The following is a 24,256-nucleotide window of genomic DNA, read 5'->3' as shown; positions in this document are numbered from 1 at the left end:
AGAATGCTCTCTGTGTTGCATAGTAAGCACTAGATTGCTATCTGTGTTGCATAGTAAGCACTCGAATGCTCTCTGTGTTGCATAGTGAGCACTAGAATGTTCTCTATATTGTATAGTAAGCACTAGAATGCTCTCTGTATCGCATAGAAAGCACTAGCATTCTCATAATGTTGCAGAGTAAGCATTAAAATGCTCTCTGTGTTGCATAGCGAGCACTAGAATGTTCTCTATATTGTATAGCAAGCACTAGAATGCTCATAATGTTGCATAGTGAACACTAGAGTGCTCTCTGTATTGCATAGTAAGCGCTAGAATGCTCTCTACTGCATCAAAAGCACTGGAATGCTCACAACGTTGCATAGTGAGCACTAGAATGCTCTCTGCGTTGTATAATAAGCACTAGAATACTCTCTGTATTGCATAGTAAGCACTAGAAAGCTCTCTGTGTTGCATAGTAAGCACTAGAATGCTCATAATGTTACATAGCGAGCACTAGAATGCTCTCTGTGTTGCATAGTAAGCACTAGAATTCTCTCCGTATTGCATAGCAAACACTAGAATGCTCTCTGTATTACATAGTGAACACTAGAATGCTCTCTGTGTTGCATAGCAAGCACTAGAATGCTCATAATGTTGCATGGTGAGCACTAGAATGCTCTCTGCGTTGCATAATAAGCACTAGAATTCTCTCTGTATTGCATAGTAAGCACTAGAAAGCTCTCTGTGTTGCATAGTAAGCACTAGAATTCTCTGTGTTGCATAGTAAGCACTAGAATGCTCATAATGTTACATAGCGAGCACTATAATGCTCTCTGTGTTGCATAGTAAGCACTAGAATGCTCTCCGTATTGCATAGCAAACACTAGAATGCTCTCTGTATTGCATAGTAAGCAATAAAAATTTCTCTTGGTTGCATAGTAAGCATTAGAATGCCCCCTGTGTTGAATAGTAAGCACTAGAATGCTCATAATGTTACATAGCGGGCACTAGAATGCTCTCGGTGTTGCATAGCAAGCACTAGAATGCTCTCCGTATCGCACAGCAGACACTAGAATGCTCACTGTATTGCATAGTAAGCACTAGAATGCTCTCTGTGTTGAATAGTAAGCACTAGAATGCTCATAATGTTGCATAATGAGCACTAGAATGCTCTCTGTATTGCATAATAGGCACTGGAATGCTCTCTGCATTGCATAGCAGGCACTAGAAAGCGCTCTGTGTTGCATAGTAAGCACTAGAATTCTCTGTGTTGCATAGTAAGCACTAGAATGCCCATAATGTTGCATAGTAAGCACTAGAATGCTCTCTGTGCTGCATAGCGAACACTAGAATGCTCTCTGTGTTGCATAGCGGGCACTAGAATGTTCTCTATATTGTATAGTAAGCACTAGAATGCTCATACTGTTGCATAATAAACACTGGAATGCTCTCTGTATTGCATAGCAAGCACTAGAATGCTCTTGGCGTTGCATAGTAAGCGCTAGAATGCTCTCTGTGTTGCATAACGAGCACTAGAATGCTCTCTGTGTTGCATAATAAGCACTAGAATGTTCTCTGTGCTGCATAGTAAGCACTAGAATGCTATCTGTGTTGCATAGTAAGCACTAGAATTCTCTGTGTTGCATAGTAAGCGCTAGAATGCTCATAATGTTGCATAGTGAGCAATAGAATGCTCCCGATGTTGCATAGTAAGCACTAGAATGCTCTCTGTATTGCATAGTAAGCACTAGAATGTTCTCTGTGTTGCATAGCAAGCACTAGAATGCTCATAATGTTGCATAATGAGCACTAGAATGCTCTCTGTATTGCATAATAAGCACTGGAATGCTCTCTGTATTGCATAGTAAGCACTAGAATGCTCTCTGCGTCACACAGTAAGCAATAGAATGCTCTCTGTGTTGCATAGTAAGCACTAGAATGCTCATAATGTTGCACAGTGAGCGCTAGAATGCTCTCTGTGTTGCATAGTAAGCACTAGAATGCTCTCTGTGTTGCATAGTAAGCAACTCATTTTTATGCTTTGACTTTGCGAGTAGCATTAAATCCACCAGATTGCATTCAATCCACATTTCCAGTGTCTTTGCTTACATCAGCTTTGTAAACTGCTGACAATTTTGTTTATATTCTGCTAGGTATTCATCCAGTGATATAAACCACCATTTATAATTCCTGTATTGTTCCCCTCGTCCGTCACTGAGCGCAGTAACACAAATAGTAGTGTGCACCAGTATGAGCGAGATTCACTCATCTGTAGATCACCCTTACTGAAACCATTATAGAATGTGAGTAAAGTTGAAGATGATGCCTTTAATCTACACAAAATATATGACTTTAATAAAAGTCGCTCTTTTAATCAAGAGCTGTTTATTAGTATACATAGGACTGCAGGTCAACAACAGCCGGAGAGCTGGCTACTCATTTGCTAACACAAACAAAACCTGTTTTTAAAAACCAAGACAACGGGAACGATGCGATCACACAGCACGCCAGCCATCTAATCACTTGGATAATTGGAGTGTTAATGTATCATCCTTTATATCACGCACAATAAGAGATTATTCACCTGAAGTATCCACTTCATGAGCCACATTAAACCACATTGTTGGCAGAGGCGATAACAGCTTCTGGTACTTAATTCCAATTATTCATTACCTAATTGCATCAAACTTCATCAATGTAAAAGGCCTTGTAGAATAATTAAATCCAGTATTATATCCCTAATACATACATATTGGGCCCGATATATTAATGAACGTAAGTCGCCTAAAATCGCTCTGCGCGAAAATTGGACTTATGGTAACTGCATGCAATTCATGTTCACACGCAAATGACACGTCAAGCTGCCTATGATTTAAAGGGCGGAACGGGGAGGGGATGGGAAGGACTAAGGTCGTCAGTGTACGGCAAGGCGAGCCGAGGTCGATCACACGCACAGATGGCCGATTCAAGCTTTGGGCATCTCTTAGATACGTGATTTTTAGTCGTATCACTTGCTCCAGCTACAGGTCTGGTGAAAGTGTTGATTGATAATGATGACTGATACAATATGTGTTTGTAAGTAAGAGAAACTGTAAAAATGTATTTTATGTACAGTTAAGAACATCATGATTTTTGTATGTCATGTAAAAAAAGTTTTTCTATTGTTCACATACAATTTTAATATTGATTCAAGTATTAAGAGTTGTTAATATAGATTTTTTTGTCTTCATGTGTTCTGATGAGACTTTATTTTGCACATAAGCATTGTGAGTATCCTGCACTGTGTTCTATCTGATCACATATGACAAGTAACATATAGCCAGAGACATAAGCAAACCAGGGGGGGGGGGGTTCTAGTGCATGGAAACCCCCCTCCAAGCCTGGAGCACTGTATAATTGAGGTGGTTGGACCCTGCTCCCGCTTTACACAGCTCTGCTTGAAAAGGGAGAGCTGTGTGCACCTAACAGTAGTGCACACAGCATTGCTCATGCATATTATGGGGATAGGAAGAGTTGGAGAGCAGCCAAGCACTGTCTAAACTTTGAGCCACGCCCCCATGCATGCTTGTCACGCCCACTGGCGGCGTGGAAACCCCTCTCTACATATCCTGCGTTTGCCCCTGAGAGCGTACTTATACCAAGATTCAAATTGAAACATTTCTTCAGATCCGCCTGTATCTGAATACAGGTGACCGTCCGTGCAATTTTTTTCTCAAACGCAAGTTGTTTTCAGATTGCTTTCCTTAATGAATCTGGCCCATTGGCTTTTATGTAACTAACATTTGTATAAATGGCGCAATCAGATATCAGAACATTCTGATCGTGCAGTCATGTGACCCTCTGTGTCAATGCTGATGTACGGCCTCCACCAATTTCTTTTGAACTCCGGGCTGCGTGAGATGATTGCGTCCTGCCGGCATTAGTGAGGAGTTTACCGAAAATAGCGAAGTACTGGTGCAATAGATGCCAAATTGTCTCCCATCTTCGGACTAATATCTTAAATCTCCCAGTTGGAAGTGGGCTGAGTTGTAGTACCACCAGTCCACCAGGGATCTCACCGGCAGTGGAGGAACTACCATTGGTATGGCAGGTGCTATGCACATGGAGATAATGGGGCCCAGTGCATGGGGGCCCCGATTCCCTCCTCCCCACTTCCCTGCATCGCGGCCCACAGCTCGATAGTTCCACCTCTGGTCACTGTATAAAGCTTAATAATTGGTTACAACCAATTATTAATTAAAGCAATTAAAGCAACAATTAAAGCAACATTTGTAATTTTCTTCTTACCTCTCTCTCTCCTTTCCTGCAACCTCTCTCTCTATTCTCTTTGTTGACAACTTTTTTTTTTCTAATTTATGTTCTTTTTTTATGCAAAACATTAAATGTGTTCTATATGATTACAGTAGAAAGAGCAGAAAGAAAAAGTAAGAACTTCTGCTGCTATTGGGTTACTTCCTTAGCAAATATGTATATTTCCAAATGATGTTATTGAACAAGTTGGGACATTTTTGAGTGTACGGTATGTACCATTCTATATAAATGTCACGTTACTGATTGTGGGACGGTGAAGAAATGAGATTACCGACTCCGTACCTATCAGACTACCCTCCATGGGCCTGATTCATTAAGGATCTTAACTTGAGAGATTTCTTATTTCAGTCTCCTGGACAAAACCATGTTACAATGCATGGGGTGCAAATTAGTATTCTGTTTTGCACATAAGTTAAATACTGACTGTTTTTTCATGAATCAGGCCCATGTATGTCTACAAGGTTCGATAAGGAAACTTTGTGCAAATGTCAGCAAGAGTTTTATGGGAAATAAAATGGTACAATCTGTAATCCAGTTACTATTGCAGATGTGTATAAAAATACACCGTATATTGAAAAGTGTCTTTTTGGAAACAAATTGCAATTTTTGAAGAACAAACGGTATTTGTACACCTAAGTCCATCTACATTTGAATTTACTAATTCTCATGAGTGCATCCAGCTTCAGCGTGCCAACATACACTGTGCCCCATCCAAAATGGTGTTGGCCTAAAGATTAATCTCATGTTGTAGTTTACTTACTGTATCTCACATATAGAATGTCACAATATGAGTTTGATTCCTGAACATGGCCGTATCTGTGTAGAGGTTGTATGTTCTCTCCGTGTTTGCGTGGGCTTCCTCAGGGTGCTCCAATTACCCACACTACAAAAATATACTAGTAGGTTAATTGCCTGTGTGTATGTGTTACAGAATTTAGACTGTAAGCTCCAACGGGGCAGGGACGGATGTGAATGACAATTATTCTCTGTACAGCGCTGCAGAATTGGCGCTATATAAATTAATGACGATGATGATGAACATGTAGCCGGCTTCTGTCACAAACCTATAACTTTTCTACAAAAGTCTTGCAAAATATTATAACTCACAGATATTTGCTAGGCTGGCATCTGGAGTGGGGCAGGGAAGACACAGGTGAGGTCAAATGACAGTGCATTGTGCACTGTGTGAATAATGGAACATGGAGGTTTCACCGATTTCATATATGTGCTGGGAGCATACCTGCTGCTATAAGATCCGGTCAGTGCAAATGTGTCTATTCCTGATCAGTGTCTGGCATTCTCTTCTGTTGTATTCTCATGTACCCGACCTTGGCTTGTTCGTGACCAATGTTTGTTTGCCGCTTGATTCTCTGACCCGGCTTCTAGTCTGAACACCACTCTGGATTGCCGCCTACCATTTCTGACCTGCATACTGTATTGACATATTTGTGAGATTTGTTCTGGGAGACTCGCTGTGTCCCAGACCCAGCTATTACTTGGCGCCCGATACTTGTATTTCACTAGAGCTGTCTGCAATTCATATTGGCTCTGCATTCCTGCTGAGGATTCCGTATTGCTATACGTCTCTACCTTGAACCATGGCTACTGCTTAAGGATTGGTGAACTTTGCTTTACTTATTTTTATTCAGAACTTTTGCTGATATTAGGATATTACTGTGCCCACTGATTTTTGATACACAGATTGCTATTAATCCAGTCTGCATCCTAAGTCTGGAACCTGTCCTAGAGTTTCTTGGAAACTACTCACTCAGGGTATCCTATGAAATGATCTCATCGCATTATGTGGGTCTTTGTAATCTTTCATTTAGATCGTGCTTTGATTCAAAGAGTTCCACTGCTCAGTGTTGATCTGTAACAACACAGTGCTTAATTGCAGATCACAGGGCAGCGCAGTGGTTACAGCTACCTTGTATTACTAGCTCCTACTCCTCCTGGACCCCTGGCAGAGTGGTCACCATCCTAAATCACGTCATCATGGATTGCCCCCCTTGATTATGCAAATTACATTGTTATGTAGAGGGGGTGGGGCTTCGATGATACAAATTCCATTCTCAACCCTCCTGCACTTGTCCCTTGGATCTCGCCTCTGGATCTCCCAGGGGGTATGGTGGGTTCAAAAACTAGGCCAGTATGGCCATTTTAGCGCTGAATTATAATTACAATAGACCCAATATGGTGCTCAAGACAGGCTTAAGCCTCCACTCTATAAACTTTTTCAAGGTGAGTTTGACTGGGGTTAGAGCACCTGCACCAGCCAATCAGATCATCATAAATGTCTCAGCAGTAGGGTGATGAGTGTGCTGAGTGTGAAAGGCAGTGACCTGTCTACTTGTGTGATTGTGTCAGTGAGGACAGTACTTCATGTGACAGGGGCAGTGACATGATGTGAGGAGGGGAATGGAGGCAGCAGGAAGCCACAGACTGAGAGTTATATAGTGGAAGGAGCAGGGTCCTCCAGCAGCACAGAGTATATCAGGAGATGAGTGATGTGTCAGTGAGGACAGGGCTGCATGTGACAGGGGCAGTGACATAATGTGAGGGGGGAATGGAGGCAGCAGGAAGCCACAGACTGAGAGTTATATAGTGAAAGGAACAGGGTCCCCCAGCAGCACAGAGTATATCAGGAGATGAGTGATGTGTTAGTGAGGACAGGGCTGCATGTGACAAGGGCAGTGACATGATGTGAGGAGGGAAATGGAGACAGCAGGAAGCCACAGACTGAGATTTATATAGTGGAAGGAGCAGGGTCCCCAGCAGCACAGGGACGGGAATTGAAGCAGCAGATTAAGAGTTATAGGAATAGTGTATTTATATATTTAATGCATTCATTTTATAATTTGGTAAAAAAAAAGTACTGCTTGTATTTTGATAATTAAAACAAATAAATTGTTATTGTATGTTATACTGTACTTTATGTACTTTTTAATTATATTTCCTGTGATTAAAATACATCTGTATCTTGCTTTCATAGTATTCAAGGAACTATAGACAGTAGCATCTGGACAGCTACAGAACATGTTCCTTATTCTCAGCCCATTGAGATTTCACACACGTCTTCCGTGACGTCAATGCAGGCATGTGCAATGGTTAAATAACACTGGATACCTCTGTATCTCCTGCTACGGTCATAAATAACATTGAGTCATTTTGATCCGAACTCTTCAAAAAAGCATTATAGGCAAATAAATTATGTACTAAAAATAACATCCTTCTGAGCCACCCAACAATGTAACAAAGTAAAGTGTTTCAAGATCAAATGAATAAAATAAAACAATTACAAAAACTGAGCGATGTTCCTAAACTTTGGTAACGTTTAATACGATCAGGGAAGTGAGGTTTGTTATATATTTTTCTTAGGTTTTGCCGTGGAGGGCACATTTAAAATTGAATCGCTAAGGGTATGAAAGACAAATTCCTCAGGTGATCCTCCCTGCAAGCGGATGTTGTATCATCATCATCATTATCATCATCTATTTATTTATATAGCGCCACTAATTTCGCAGCGCTGTACAGAGAACTCACTCACATCAGTCCCTGCCGCATTGGAGCTTACAGTCTAAATTCCTCCTCACACACACTCATAGACCGAGAGAGAAACTAAGGCCAATTTAATAGCAGCCAATTAACCTACCAGTATATTTTTGGAGTGTGGGAGGAAACCGGAGCACCCAGAGGAAACCCACGCAAACACGGGGAGAACATACAAACTCCTCACAGATAAGGCCATGGTCAGGAATTGAACTCATGACCCCAGCGCTGTGAGGCAGAAGTCCCAATTCCAGTAGAGTTGGGAGATGACGGATGCTTCTTTATCGCCACACATACCAGCGACCGGTGCATTCGGCATGGAAGGGGTGTTTTAGGGACCGATTCGGAATCTACCTCTAACAAGGCTTCATTTCACTACAGAAATATTAACACAAATGTATAAAACTATAGATCTATATATAGTTTGGGCACCTTGCAGTGGAAATTGCAGTTATGTTTATCCTGAATCTTAGAAATAGAAATATATATTACACATAAGATATTGAGATTTTAAGGCAGATATCACTACATGAACCTCCACTTGGACATCCCTGTTCCTAGTTCTTACCCCTCTATATAACTAAGTAGCACCACTAACTTTTAGGGTTTTTGTGTGTCCCAGTTTTCCCAACACAGTCCCAGTTTTTGATGCTACACTCCCATACTTTCCTAATTTGAGGGATCTCCCTGAAGAGGGGTGTGGTGGGAGGGAGGAAGAGGGCGGGCCATGGCAAATTGCATGATTTTGTCCCCACCCCTACGTCAAAATCTGCATTTTGTCGTGGGGATGGGGCCAAAATGACGCGATTCGCCATGAATTGCGTCATTGAATCCGGTTGAGGACATGACACGGGAGACTTGCCAATTCTCCAAGTAGTCCGGGAGACATTCCTAGGAGAGTAGGCAAATATGATCTATCCTACAATTTTAATACCTGATACATTACTAGATGAGGAGGATTAATGGGTGATAACATCCATACAGTTGGCGCATAAAATGAAGCACCTGGAGTTATATTTATTGATTGAATTAGCATCATGGGTGTGAGGGTTTGTACTTAAAAAATGTAAGCCCTGTATTTTCTGCAGCTACTATCAGTAGTATATAGGGTTTGTCATTTCTGTGTCAGGTATACACATGGCAAATGTAGACCAGCAGTTTTAATCCCAAAGTATTTGGTTGCATCTCAGATCAATAATTATTTGATCATTCCGAGGTAGAATGTAAGAATTGCAATCTCATTAGCAGTAGATTTGATGTTTTCAGGGTGACACCTAGTGGCCATGAACTGAACTGAGCCCTAACTAAAATTCCCAACAATAGTTACTGAAAAGGGAATATATACTTATTGTACATCCACAGCTATATCGTATTTTTGATTATAGTAATGGAGTATTGATTACACGATAACAACAGTGGTAAATATTGCACAGCACATCCCAGAAATCAATAGATTCAGGGGCCTGATTTATTAAGGCACGTAAATCTAACATATTGTGTGTTTTTATAGAAATGCCTGTATTTCGGGCATACACATGTTTGTATTCAACTACTAGCGGATCTGACTGCACACACATGTTGTGGTATGTATACACGTCCGTCATCATTATCACTCGGTACTTAGACCAGACCTGTAGCTGGTGCAAATAATATAACTGAAAATCATGTACCTGGGAGATGCCCAAAGCTTGGATCAGACGCTGCTGTGTGAGCTCAAACTTTGCATGTCTTTACCGTACGCTGACAATTAGAGATGCTCACTGACCCCCGTGAACTGGTTTTGGTTTTGGCAAAACCTCCCTTGTGTGTTTTGGTTTTGTATTTTTTAGAAAAAGTGCTAAAATATGCTAAAATCACATAATTTTGCTCTTGTTTTTGTCCCTACATTATTATTAACCTCAATAACACTAATTTCAAGTCATTTGCAGTCAATTTTGACCACCTCACAGATCGCAATATTAGTTTCATACACTTTCGGGCAAATACTGCAGCGACCTGGCTGGATGGTAAGTGACAGAGCAATGACACAAACACACGGCAGTTCCTACCACATCTGGGACACATTGGCACACAGCAGTGGCAGAAAAGAAAAATTGGGGTCCGCCCTCCGTCCATGGGGGTCCGCCCTCACTCCCACCCCTCGCTATGTTGAGTCTTAAAAAGGAATCCAAAACTCGCGAAATCCGAGATCCGATGATGTCACAATGACGTTTTGCCTCATTTTCAATTCCAAGGGCGCGACAGTACCGGGCTCGGCTCAGTACTCAGATCCTCTAAGTTTGGGTGTGTTCGGTTCTTGAGGAACCGAGCCTGAGCATCTCTATTGACAATATGCAAATAATATGAAGAAGAGTGCTCATAGTGTAATATTTACATAATATAATATAATACCGTGAATCCTGATCAGAAGAAATGCAGCATACATTTTTTTATAAAATGATGCTTATCTGTCTGTGACCTCTTTAAAGCTGATCTTTTATCAATGTATCCGATGTAGTTAGAAGACAGTGTTCTTGTGCTACAAAAGAATGAACACAGACATGTGAAAATCGTAACAGACAATGTTAATATCAAAATGGCAATTAAAAACCCTTAAGTCAGTAGAGACATCAAAAGCTTATTCGTATGAAGGATGTCCCTGAGTTCAATAGTAAGCTCCTTTATCGACAGGATGAGATGGACTCATGTTCCACGGATACAAAGCTTCTCCGTCAATATAACAGATAGCAAACGGATCACCATAAAAGGGTGAGGACAACTATCCTACGCGTTTCACTCCTAGAGCTTTGTCAGGGTATGGTGGTCCTTGCCTCTCACAGTTTATTTAGTCACTAAAGCTTAAAACATGAACAGTCTTATCCCATATATGCATGTGCCCCTTCTCTCCCCCGTTCCGCACATGAAATTGAAGGCTGCCGAATGTGTCGATTACGTGAAATCATGAATTGCGTAAGTTTCCGTTTCGCGAATGTGTGGCGTGAAAATAGATAAAATATGCCACGTAAATGGAGTTACATATCTTAATGAATTATGTCCTCAATTTATACAGAAATCAACATGTAGGGCCTGATTCATTAAGGATAGTAAGGCAAAAAAGGAGTAAATTTTCTCCTGGACAAAACCATGTTACAATGCAAGGGGTGCAAATTAGTTTATTATTTTTCCCAAGTCAAATATTGGCTGTTTTTTCATGTAGCACACAAATACTTGATAGCTTTATTTTTACACTGAAATTTAAAGCTGATCTAGGACTTGCCCTACTCCAACTATAAATCTGTCCCCACGTTTTAAATTTACCTCCCCCTTCAACGCAACATGGTTTTGCCCAGGTGCAAAGTTACTCATTTTTTTGCTTTTGTTTCCTTAAGTAATCAGACCCGTAATCTATATATTTGAACTCATCTTAATCACCCTGGAATGTCCGTTGGTGCATGTACTGACAGATGAGGTTTTTAGCCGCTGCAGTTGTTTGAAGTAAAATCTTAGTCTGATTGGGCCTGAATCATTAAGGAAAGTTAAGTAAAAGTAAGTAAGGCAAATCCATGTTGCATTGTAGGGGGAGCTAAATTTAAAATGTGATGGCAGATTTATATTTGGGGTAGGGCATGTCCTAGATCAACTTTAATTTTCAGTGTGCAAATAACCTATCAAGTATTTGTGTGTTACATGAAAAAATAGACAGTATTTTCCTTATAAGCAAAATAATAAACTAATTTGTACCCCTTGCATTGTAACATGGTTTTGTCCAGAAAACTTGAGTAAGAAAACTTTCTCAATGTTTTGCTTAACTTTCCTTAATGAATCAGACTCATAATCTCTACATCCACTTTTTGTTATGGATAAAGGGAAACTACTGTAGGCCAGTTATATAAACATCTGTAGACAAACTACACACACACTGTTTACTACTGGACTGTAGGTTCATACACTTATCTCTCACAACTGGCATATTCCCGGCACACAGATTCTCATCCTTATGGTCTGAGGTTTCTCTGTAGCTTATCTTCCTTTTATATCAATTGGTATCTTCTTAGTCTGTCACAATACTCTCATTTCATATACTTTATTGCTAAATTCTCCTCAATGTTCTTTTTCCTCACCTCTCACATGTCCTCCCCCTTCTCATTCACTGAACTCTCTCAAGTATCTCACCCTCTCGTGCTCCCTGTCACCTGACCCTTAGCTTTTCTTAGTTTCTAATCATACGCTTTCCTGCTCTTTATATCAGCATATTCATTGTGCACACTACATGTACATGTTGCCAATTTATCACTTTGACATGTATGAATGGATGAACATATTTTGGGGCTGATGATTTACCCTAAATAAAGCGCTGAAATCTATCGTATTTTCCGCCCATATGCAGAGCCATCAAGAGATGTGTCCTACTCCGCATCAGCAGCATATGGCTTATGATGAGTAATTGTCATTGGGGAGTACTGGCGCCTGCCCTGTAGTAAGTGAATAACATGCACCTCCTAACAGGCGTATACACGCGTGCTTCTGCAGGTCTGCATGAGCCGTCGTTGCGTGAAAGCGCTATTAGTGTGCTCAGCCTGCGTTTACACGACCCACTCTCGTCTCGCATCTCCAGGCGCAGGCGGGAGTAAGTGCAAGAATCACGTGTCTGCATAGGAGGATATGTGTACACCCACTACCAGGGCATCACGTAAGATACGCCACACAGACTGGCATACGTCGCACTCTGATCAGCCCACCTTAGCTTCACTTAACAATTATTTGGACATCTCTTTTCACCTTTTATGCCAACCCTGTTATTCATTTTCCTGCACACGCTGTGTATGTACTTCTCTGCAGTTAGGGATGACTGGCAGAAAACAGCTCATTCAGCAGAAAACTGACAGTGCTGGTGTCTGCGGTGACCTGCTAAGCTCTAATACAGAGAGCAGGAGAGGAGGGGGATGTGAGCACTCAGACCACTGCTAGAAGAAACGGGGGGGGGGGGGGGGGGGGGCGTTCTCTTTCATGTTCTATACAAGTAGTTGTTATCTGCATTTTATATGTATATATATATCTGTTACCTGAAAACCAGAACTGCTTGTGTAATGTCTCTGAGACGGTCACTCAGCATTTCTTCCTCGTCACTGTGAGGAGCCCTGATAATCTGGTTAATGAGGGGGGAAGGGGGAAGCTGGTGCAGGGTGGGGAACAACCGGGAACATTTTTTTAACTTTAACATTGTATCATTTAGGCATTTTGCTCCAAATTTCAGTAAAATCTTTATCTGTAAAGTCCCAAACATTTTGGATTAAATATATATATATATATATATATATATATATATATATATATATATATATATATATATACATTTATATGTGTATCAGTATATTCTGCATCTCATATTAACATTAACAAAACATACCAAAGTAGAATCTATTTTATATTCCTTCTTTCGAAAACAATCTCTTCTTAAAAGGAACTTTGTTTATATTTTTCTGATAAATTGTTTTTATTTTTGATATGTATAACATTGAAATGACTGATCTGCTCTCCAGGCTTAAATTTTATTACAAAATTAAAGAATAACATTTCTTTTTATTGAATGCATTACTTGTTAGACAAAAGCAATATCTATTGGCAAAAGGGTAATTTTCTCCTCAAGATCAAAGTGCAGACGTATTACAAGTGATGCTTCGTTTTGGTGGTTTTGCTCAGTAGTTGTCAGTATTTGTCAGGTGTTTACATTACATTTAAATGTTGTATGCAGTAAAGTTTCATATCCTATATGTTATGGGTGAGATTGGGCAGTTTTAAAACAAGTGGTTTAGGGAAACGTAGCTATAGCCTGCCATCTAGTGGTTCCAGTTGGAACAGCAGAAAGTGTATCTATTGAACAAGAAATGCATTGTGAATTCCTTAAATGAAGACAAACATGATCAAGTCCTACTGTACTTTTCCATCAGAGCGCATTGTTTTGTGGAGCAAGATAGCAGAGTTTGAGGGCGAGCAGAAGTTTGCCCCAGCCGATGATAGAGTTTGGCAGTCCCTGCACAGTGTGCAGTAGACGTACCAGGGCGCTAGCTTTGCAGAGCTGTGCAAAAGCAGGATTTAAGTTTGAGGACATATATCTAAGGGCCTGTCTAGCTGTGCAGAGGGGCACTCAGCCATTTGCACTCCTCAACAGGACTTGGACGTATATTTATCAAAGGGCGATAAGTCCTGTTTCCGGAGAAACAGGTGTATTTAATGAGAGCGGTATGTGGTATTTGTACTGCCACAACCTTGGTTCTGTTATCGTGCTGTTTTATGCCGGTTGTGTTATCCCCACAGTCAGGCGCTGCAGAGCTCTATGGTACCTTATAAATAAGGGTCACGCTTATCCCCTGAGACTGGCTGGAAGAAGTTACCCCTTACCGCTGCAGGCCAGTATAAGACAGCTGAGAATCGTCACCGATAACCCCGACAATAGGCTTCATGAGGAAGCCTAAATATCAATAACGCCCAATTACCCGTCTTGCTACCACCAGGATCTCAGGATGACGGTAACAGTAAAAAAAAACTGAAAAAAAAATACGTTTTTAAAATGAACGGGGCTCTAGCCTCATCCCCAGAAAATACATTTTTATTAACTTTATAAACTTTTATATCTAACCAATTTTTGTATATATAACTGTTTTTTTTATATTATTGTTTACATTGTTTAAACAGTGGAAGTTCAAACCGAATTTCCACTTCCATTCATGAACCGGGCCCCTGCACATGCTCAGTAGAGCGGAACGGGAGCCCGCAGCATGATAAGATGACTCTTCACCAACATAACAGGGAGGATGATAAACAGAGCCCCCTAGTGTCTGGTAACTGAACTGTTTTACCTATGAGCTCTGAACAATAAATCCCTGTGTTAAATATGTCAATGTGTTATCCTAAAAATTAGATATACAGCTTCTGAATGACTCAAACGCTAACTAACTGAGCATTGTCATACCTCCCAATAGTTCCGAAGGACATTCCAGATTAATGATGCTCAAATGGGACAGAGGTTTGCAATTTGGGGTGCAAAATTCTGCAAATAATTATTATTTTTATATTTGTGGCGCCACAAAAGATCACAGTACCGTACCGTGGGGAAGGAGAGCATAGTACATAAAACATAGCAAAATACAGAACATTCAGGAAGAATAAATACAATAATACCAAGAAATTAAGTATAAAATGTAAGATATAATTGGCAAGATATAGAACAAACATAAAGTGTATCACGGAACATGCAGGAAGCACAGTGAGCGGACCCTGCCCCTGAGAGCTTACAATCTAATGTGGGTGTGGTGAATTGGGGTTTTTCCTGATAGAGTAAGGGCGTGGTTATATGGATTTTATCTACAATTTTGGGATTTATGCACTGCAAAATGAGAAACAGCCTACGGGAGAGTAGGATACAACTGTATGAAATTAAATATTGAATTATATTTTCTGTTTTGATATTAGGGACAGGTGGACTAATAGGCGTCAAAGAGTCAATGTTACATTATGGTACGGGCAGCACGGTGGCTCAGTGGTGAGCACTTCTGCCTCACAGCACTGGGATCCCGAGTTTGATTCCCAACCATGGCCTTATCTGTGTGGAGTTTGTATGTTCTCCCCGTGTTTGCGTGGGTTTCCTCCGGGTGCTCTGGTTTCCTGCCACAATCCAAAAACATACTGGTAGGTTAATTGGCTGCTTTCAAAATTGACCCTAGTCTCTCTGTCTTTGTCTGTGTGTATGTGTTAGGGAATTTAGACTGTAAGCTCCAACGGGACAGGGACTGATGTGAGTGAGTTCTCTGTACAGCGCTGCGGAATTAGTGGCGCTATATAAATAAGCGATGAGGATTCCGACAATCCTTAGATGTAATTATTATCGATTACATACAGTATAGGAATAATTTCTACTAGTTAAGGAGATCTGGGTACTAACTTTTGTTGTGTATTTTCCCCCGCAGAAATACCGTTATCAAGATGAGGACACCCCTCCACATGACCACTCGTTGCCGAGATTAACCCACGACCTCCAAGGTCCAGAACTCGTCCACGTGTCAGAGAAGAACCTATCGCAGATAGAGAATGTCCACGGATATGTGATGCAATCACATATATCTCCTCTGAAGGTAAGCCCAGCGGGTTCATTGCTTATTCATGCTGTGCCGGGCTGCAGGTTATAAATTCTCTTTAATGATCAGCAACGCATGGCATCCTGCTTCTTTATGTATGAGGGATGGAAGAAACATTGTAGCAGAACAAAAAATAAATCCTGATGTGAGTTTATAAATAAAACCCAATATTTTCTCCAGCTTGTTGTCGGGTACAAATATATAGAAATCTACAAACTGTTATTTTCCGCCTGTCAGTGTTTGGGAAACCTTACTTTCCTTTTTTGATGTTCTGTCTTTGGGTAAAGACACTGTAGGTAGCACGGTGGCTCAGTGGTCAGCACGTCTGCCTCAGCGCTGGTTCAATTCCAAAACAGAACCTTGTCTGTGTGGAGTTTGTATGTTCTCCCCGTGTTTGCGTGGGTTTCCTCCGGGTGCTCCGGTTTCCTCCCACAGTCTAAAAACATATAGTAGATTAATTGGCTGCTGACAAAATGAGCCAGTGTGTGTGGGTGTTAGGGAATTTAGACTGTAAGCTCCAATGAAAAAGGGGCGTGGCTTTCACCGTTGGAGGGCTGGTCATATTTTGTCCGAATTTTGACCTGGGAGAAGTCTCAGAAGCACGGAGGAGCCGCGCTTTTATCCTGTGACTGCGGCTGCATGATAGAGAGCTTAGACAATCATAGGGGGCGGAGTATTACAAGTGCCGCTAAGCCAGAATTAATGCTTAAAAAGCTAAACTGTTGCACTGCCATTTTTAGCGCTGCTCAAATACTTACATGTACTTCTTCTTATAGGGCAGTGTGGTTTGTAGCGTAAGTTGTGGGTGTAATATAAATATCTACTATATAAATGCCTAGTGGCGTGTATGGAAAAAAAAAACTAAGCTGCAGCGCCACCTGCTGGGCAGAGTTATACACTGACCTATATATTTTTTGAAGGAGAAGTGACAGTTGGGAGTGGTTGGTGGTTGCCGGGGGTGACAGTGGGGAGTTTTTAACACCTTAAGTAGCTTGATGAAGGATGTGGCGATGAAGATGAAGGATGAGATGATGGAGAAAAATGATGAGGTGGTGACATGTGGACAAAACCACGTTAAAAAAGGGCGCTTGCGTCGGGAAGTAACGCTCTTCCCCTGAGGAGGCCTGGGCTAGGCCCAAATGCATGACAAGAACCTTTTTAACACCTTAAGTAGCTTTATTTGACTAGAATGCATGAGTATCATGCACGGGTTAACTTATGTATATATATATATATATATATATATATACTATATGGACAAAAGTATTCGGACGCTTGACCATTACACCAACAGGGACTTTAATGACATTGTATTCAAATACATGTACTTTAATATGGAGTTAGTCCCCCTTTTGCAGTGATAACAGCTTCCACTCTTCTTGGAGGGCTTTACACAAGATGTTGGAGTGTTTCTCTGGGAGTTTGTGCCCTTTCATTTTGTAGAGCATTTATGAGGTCAGACACTGATGTTGGACGAGAAGACCTGGATCACAATCTCCGTTTCATTCATCTCAAAGGTGTTTGATGGGGTTGAGGTCAGGGCTCTGTGCAGACCAGTCAAGTTCTTCCACACCGAACTCATCAAACCATGTATTTGTAGTCCTTGCTTTGTGCACTGGGGCACAGTCATGGTGGAATAGAAAAGAGCCTTCCCCAAACTGTTGCCACAAAGTTGGAAGCATAACATTGTCCAAAATGACTTGGTATGCTGAAGCATTAAGATTGCCCTTCCCTGAAGATAAGGGGCCTAGCCCAAACCCTGAAAAACAGCCCCATACCATTATCCCTCCTCCACCAAACTTCACAGTTAGTATAATACAGTGAGACAAGTAACATTCTCCCGGCATCCGCCACACTCAGACTCGCCCATCTGACTGCCAAGCGTGATTCGTCACTTCACAGAACACGTTTCCACTGCTCTACACTCCAGTGTCGGTGTGTTTTACATCACTCCATCCGACGCTTGGCATTGGTATTGGTGATGTGAGGCTGCATGCAGCTGCTCGGCCATGGAAACCCATTCCATTAAGCTCCCGCCGCACAGTTTTTGTGCTTACATTAATGTCAGTGTAAGTTCAGAACTCTTCAGCTATGGAATCAGCAGAGCATTTGAAACTCTTAAGCACCAGGCCCCTTAGCAGTCATTGACCCCGCTCTGTGATTTTATGTGGTCTTCCGCTTCATGGCTGAGTTGCTGCTGTTCCAAAACGCTTCCACTTTCTAATAATATCACTTGCAGTTGACAGTGAAATATCCAGCAGGGATGATATTTCACAAACTGTCTTATTGCACAGGAGGCATCCTATCCCAGTACCACGCATCCTATCACAGTACCACGCATCCTATCCCAGTACCACGCATCCTATCACAGTACCAGGCTTGTAGTCACTGAGCTCTTCAGAACGACCCATTTTGTATCACAAATGTTTGTAAATAGAGACTGCATGGCTAGGTGCTTGGTTTTATACACCTCTGGCAACGGGTCTGATTGAAACACCTCAATTCAATAATTAACAGATGTTGCCAAATACTTTTGTCCATATAGTGTATATCCACTGCACGTACTATATGTTGCATTTGTGAAGTATGTATATAAATAGAATATGAATATGTTTATGGAATCTCTTGTGTCAAAATCCTGCTCTTCTCCCTGGAGCGAGAGGACACGAGAGGGCCTCAAAGTTCTGTGCTGGTAATTTTTAAGTAATTATGTATCACCTACTCAGCTACTATAGATTTAATTGATGATTACAGCTCCCCCTTGTGGACATCCCCAAAATGCTCTGTGCCGAAGGAGTCTCCCTACCTCCATCATTAGTCGCGGCTCTAATCAACAGCAGATTTCTATACTATCTGGGCTCCAAACACTGCAGTTCCTGGTAATTTTTTTTTAAAAAAAAAACGACAAAAGTGTAATAGAGATTGTAATGTGGATACTTGCTCAATACCACTATCATACATACATTAAACAGTCAACTGCAGGCTTACCTAAACTGAGACATTTATCCACCCTGAGGATGAATGTGACATCACTTATATATATGGATAGAGGTCGTGAGACACTTGTGATATCAATTAGGCCTAGAAGAGGCCATGATAGTGTTGTTCAAAAAGTACTAATTTAATAAGGAATGGCTAAATTAAACCATACTTGCCAACTCTCTCTGACTGTCAGGGAGATTCCCTGAAATAGAGTCTGGCATTCTCCCTGATGCTGAGCCAGTACAAGACGTGGTTGGCTTTGCCATATGTGGCATGATGACACAGTTCAGAAATTGTGTCCTATGTCCATGTATTGATGCCTATGGAGGTGGCCATTTTCATGGAGACCAAGATTTAATGAAAGACTGACAGGTAAAACAACATGACTTCAGTAATGGAGACAGAAATGTAAAAGACACTTCAGTCTCTAGAGATTCATTAGCTGCTTTTCTTTAACGCATAAAATGCTTAATGGCTGATACCTTTCCTTACATTATTCTCTTATCGTTTTAACCATAACCATAATAAAGACACGACAACTTAAATATGAGGAAAGTAACACGGGATTTATTGAAGGTATGGTGGTGGAGAAAGAAGCAGACCGAGTCGACATCCGCCAGGCCAACCAGGATGCCCCAAGCCTTCCAGGGGGCATCCGCAAACGGGGGACAACCACACACCCCAAGGCGCACATATCTACCTAAACGGGGCTACCGCCCCGGGCACTACAGAACCCTCCCCTTTTCTAGGCTAACGGAAGCAACCACAAGTCAACCCGGTCGGGAAGTACTTGGACCGAGACTAATAGCCTATTCCATTTGAAAACAGGTGGGTTAAGTGTGCCCGATACCATCATGTGCCCTTACCACTGGCCGTCGACTGTACTGCGATTTCCGGCCCTGTTATTCCATGATAACCACCACCGCCAACTGTACCGGTCCCCGATCACCGCAGATGACCATCTTTGTTGATGCATAGGGAGGGAGGGTGGGTAACGTCCAGCAGTGTAAGAGATGGATTCTTCTCCGCCTATCCCATATATAACCTCCGTAACTCCTCCCCATGACTCATCCGGACGTCCTGATCAGACCAGCCCCTTTAATCCCCCAGAGTCCAATACAGTTCAACACAGCCTTAGCTTTTATTATCCCTCGGGCTTATATCCAGCCCTCTGTTCTTATAAAATGCTTAATGGCTGATACCTTTCCTTACATTATTCTCTTATCGTTTTAACCATAACCATAATAAAGACACGACAACTTAAATATGAGGAAAGTAACACGGGATTTATTGAAGGTATGGTGGTGGAGAAAGAAGCAGACCGAGTCGACATCCGCCAGGCCAACCAGGATGCCCCAAGCCTTCCAGGGGGCATCCGCAAATGGGGGACAACCACACACCCCAAGGCGCACATATCTACCTAAACGGGGCTACCGCCCCGGGCACTACAGAACCCTCCCCTTTTCTAGGCTAACGGAAGCAACCACAAGTCAACCCGGTCGGGAAGTACTTGGACCGAGACTAATAGCCTATTCCATTTGAAAACAGGTGGGTTAAGTGTGCCCGATACCATCATGTGCCCTTACCACTGGCCGTCGACTGTACTGCGATTTCCGGCCACGCCCGGGTCCTCCAGACCCGCGGCCCGCCACCACACCTAAAGAATTCCCGCTAAGCCTCTATAAATATCCTCAATAAACAAACGCATGCCTTCCTCATTCAGATGAACACCATCAGACCGATATAGGCCAGGACTTTGGAAACGTATAAGAGGATGTTGTATACGGACTCCGCCAATCGAGCGAATAAATCGAGCAATCACCGAGTTCACTTTTTTCCGTACCTCGTCAGCCACTCTGCCTTCCTTAAAATATCTCCAAGACAACCTAGGCACTATATCCGACCAGCATATTAACAGGTCAGGCCAGGAGGCACGGACCCAAGCCAACTCCGACTGAATTACGAACTCCAAATCTACGGTCCTACCTATACCCAGGTCATTTCCTCCTAGATGAATAACCAACACATGAGGCACACCCCTTTTAGCAATCTCATTTACTAACAACCTACGAAAACCCGTCCATCTTAAACCCCTCTGACCAGTCCACTGAACCACAACCGACCCCGGAATAGCTGAAGTATCACCTATAGCCCTATGCAAAGCAGCCCAATGCACAAACGAATGTCCCAAAACCCATATCAGCCGCGGGGTCCTGTGTTCTGTAAAGAAGGCAGTGAAAAACAATATATATGTTAACGACAAATACCAGCAAAACTTTTGAGCGGCTGGAAATTGAAAAATAAGAAGAAGAAAAGCAAAGACCAGCATGGCCCCAGGATTCTAACCTGCACACCCATAACAGGCAAATCAGCAGACCACCACACAAGAGGTACACATTCACACAAGTAGCAACAGGAAACAAAGAGGGGAGCTGAAACACAAGCGAGGGTAAAACCATTAAAACCTCATGGAGCCAACAAGCCAATCATGGCCCCACTTTAGAGGGAAAAAACGGACAAAACCCTCGCGCCCTGCTTAAAAAGCATGAGCAGCCGCAGCCCTGTGAATCCGCCCGCAGCTTCAGATCAGGAGAGCAAAAATTCAGGGAAGAAGAGAGGGTCGCACATAACGTTTGTAGACATTACTTTTCCACCTGCCCAGTTCCTTCAAGGCAGGTTCTGATGCCCCTGCAACCGCAGCAGATGTAGCTGCACCAATACGGAAAGAATGTGTGCCAAACTGCTTACAATCCACACCCACAGCCGTCAATGTGCGTTTAAAAACCACTGAAAATTGGTACCTGGTGAGAGGTGAACCATCGACATGCACCAACCAAGGTAATGCACCCCTCGGTCTAAGTGAGGCAAATTGGCTGATTAACACAATAGGGCATACCGCACAACCCACCCTTGGGACCAATGTAACCCAGCGCCCTCTCCCTAACTGGTCAGATTTAGACTTCCTTACCTTACAACAAACAGAGCTGCTAGATATTATTACGTGCTGACCTAGCATACCTGACAAGGGGAAAGTCCGAGAGGAAGCAACTAGCTCGCTCACCCGCAAAGCGCCAAAGTATAACATAACAAAAGCAGCGCGAAACAAAGCAACCTCGTAGCTATCCCTAGCAATTGTCGAGATTGCGGCCACCATATTCCCTAGCAACGAGTCACTGATCGGCCTTCTTTGATCCGAATGAACCGGTCTTTCTCTCGCCCAACCCCTCAGGGCCTTTGAAATCAAAAAACTTTTTGTCAAGTCTCTCTCTCCTTTCATCCTAGCAAAGAATGATATCCCTGCCAATGCGGCCACCATGGAGGCCTTAGACTTGCCTGCCTGATACCCTGCCCAGACAAACGCCAGCATCCTCTTATCCCCACCTTCCTTACCGCTAAGGCCTTGGCTGTGGAAAGTGCACCATTCCGTCCATGCAGCCCGATATTTTCTCCTCGTCGAGGGAGCCAGGGAGGCTTCGGCCAGCCCTTCTATGCTGGCTTGACAATCTGCCATACGTAAGAGGGACAGGGCACACCCGTTAGGGATGCCCCAGGAGCCAAGACCCTAAATCTCTCCATCTGACCCCTAGATAACGCATCCGCCAACTCATTCTCGACTCCCGGCACATGTCGAGCTTGAAAGGATATATCGCAGGCCAGACAGCGCCAGACTAACCTACGCAGAAGTGTAATTACTGGGGGGGACTTGGACCTTTGTCCATTTATTGCCTGCACAACACCGAGGTTGTCACACCAAAAAACTACCTGTTTTCCAGTTAACCTGCTTGACCATAGCTCCAGTGCCACGATCACGGGGAAAATCTCGAGTAGCGTCATGTTAGCTGTCCAGCCGGACGCCACCCACTCCTCGGGCCATGAAGCAGTACACCACTCGCCGGCAAAGTATGCCCCAAACCCTACTGACCCAGCTGCATCTGTAAATAGCTCCAGCTCCGGACTGGACACCGGAGGACCGGGCCATACCCGTACTCCGTTGAAATCCTGTAAGAACAGGTCCCACACTGCCAAATCCTCCCGGATTTCCTCCGAGAGTGAGATTCGACAATGCGGTCGCCTGTTCCCCGCCGTTGCCCTCTCCAGCTTCCTACAAAATACCCTGCCCATGGGTATCACCCGGCAAGCAAAATTGAAACGTCCCAATAACTCCTGCGCTTGTCTCAACGACACTCCCCCTTGGCCTATCACTTCACCTATAGCTCCCCTTAGCTTACTCACTTTATCGTTTGGCAAGCAGCAGATACCCCGGACAGTATCTATCTCAATACCCAGGTATGATAACTTGGTGGTAGGGCCTTCAATTTTTTCCCCAGCCACTGGTACCCCCAGGGAATGGAAAAGAGCCCTCACCGCAAACAACATGTCTCTACAAGTCTCATCCTCCCCGGGCCCTACCACCAAGAAGTCGTCCAAGTAGTGGGCGACTCCGTGGTGGCCTGTGCCCGCGCAGATACACCAGTGCAAGAACGAACTGAAGCATTCGAAGAATGCACAGGACACCGCGCACCCCATGGGAAGGCACCTGTCTACATAATAGCCCTCCTCTAGCTTAAAACCCATAAAGGGGAAGGAATCCGGATGAAGCGGCAGCAGACGAAAAGCCGACTCCACGTCAACTTTCGCCATCAATGCCCCTTCCCCGAATCCCCGAACCATGTCCAGAGCCGATTCAAAGGACTGGTACGTGACACTACAGTACTCATCTGGGATCGCATCGTTCACCGACGCCCCATGTGGAAATGAGAGATGCTGAATGAGTCGAAATTTCCCTGCCACCTTTTTAGGAACCACCCCTACCGGGGACACCACCAATTCCCGATATGGGGGGTCCCGAAAAGGTCCACTCATGCGCCCCAGCCTCACCTCCTTCTGAACTTTCTCCAATAGAACCCCTGGGTGCAAACTAGCCGATTTCAAATTTCTCCCTTTTCCCGACTGAACCGCTCCCTCGATAGGAACTCGAAACCCTTCTCTAAAACCTTCCCTCAAAAACTCTGCCTCCATCCTATGAGGATAGCGGCTAAGCCACCTGCCCAGGCTCACTAAATTAATCGGCGACCCTGCCTTCCCCAACGCCAGTGCTGGGCTGACCACCTGAGCCACCTCTTCTATCCTGCTTGTCACATGCCTTTGCTGGATGCCCTCCCCCGCACTTAATACATGCATGGGTGAATCTGCACCCTTGTCCGTGAGGGCAGCTTGATCGGTTGAACAGGAAACAGCGGCCCTTGCTGAGAAAGGGCGCGTTACCCTTCACCCGCCCTGTCTGTCTCCGCCACGTGACGCTTGCGGCGGCGGCCCCCCACCCT

General features: G+C 43.2%; 1 protein-coding gene and 1 long non-coding RNA gene across 7 annotated transcripts in view; one reads left to right on the top strand and one right to left on the bottom strand.

Moving 5' to 3' along the window:
• Window positions 1-24,256, top strand: part of DLG2 (discs large MAGUK scaffold protein 2) — a 1,188,444-nt gene that overhangs the window by 512,971 nt on the left and 651,217 nt on the right. For all 6 annotated transcript variants that reach the window (XM_075198643.1, XM_075198642.1, XM_075198647.1 and 3 more), the window contains one exon: window positions 15,783-15,947. In XM_075198643.1, the coding sequence (XP_075054744.1) occupies window positions 15,783-15,947 (165 nt within the window). The remainder of the gene's footprint in view (window positions 1-15,782; window positions 15,948-24,256) is intronic.
• LOC142140777 (uncharacterized) overlaps window positions 1-24,256 on the bottom strand; it is a 114,568-nt gene that overhangs the window by 2,597 nt on the left and 87,715 nt on the right. The window lies entirely within an intron of this gene.

The sequence above is a fragment of the Mixophyes fleayi genome, chromosome 2, assembly GCF_038048845.1.
Source record: "Mixophyes fleayi isolate aMixFle1 chromosome 2, aMixFle1.hap1, whole genome shotgun sequence".
NCBI classification, from domain to species: domain Eukaryota; kingdom Metazoa; phylum Chordata; class Amphibia; order Anura; family Limnodynastidae; genus Mixophyes; species Mixophyes fleayi.
Note: the sequence above shows the minus strand (reverse complement) of the source record. Positions and strands in the feature narration are given on the sequence as shown.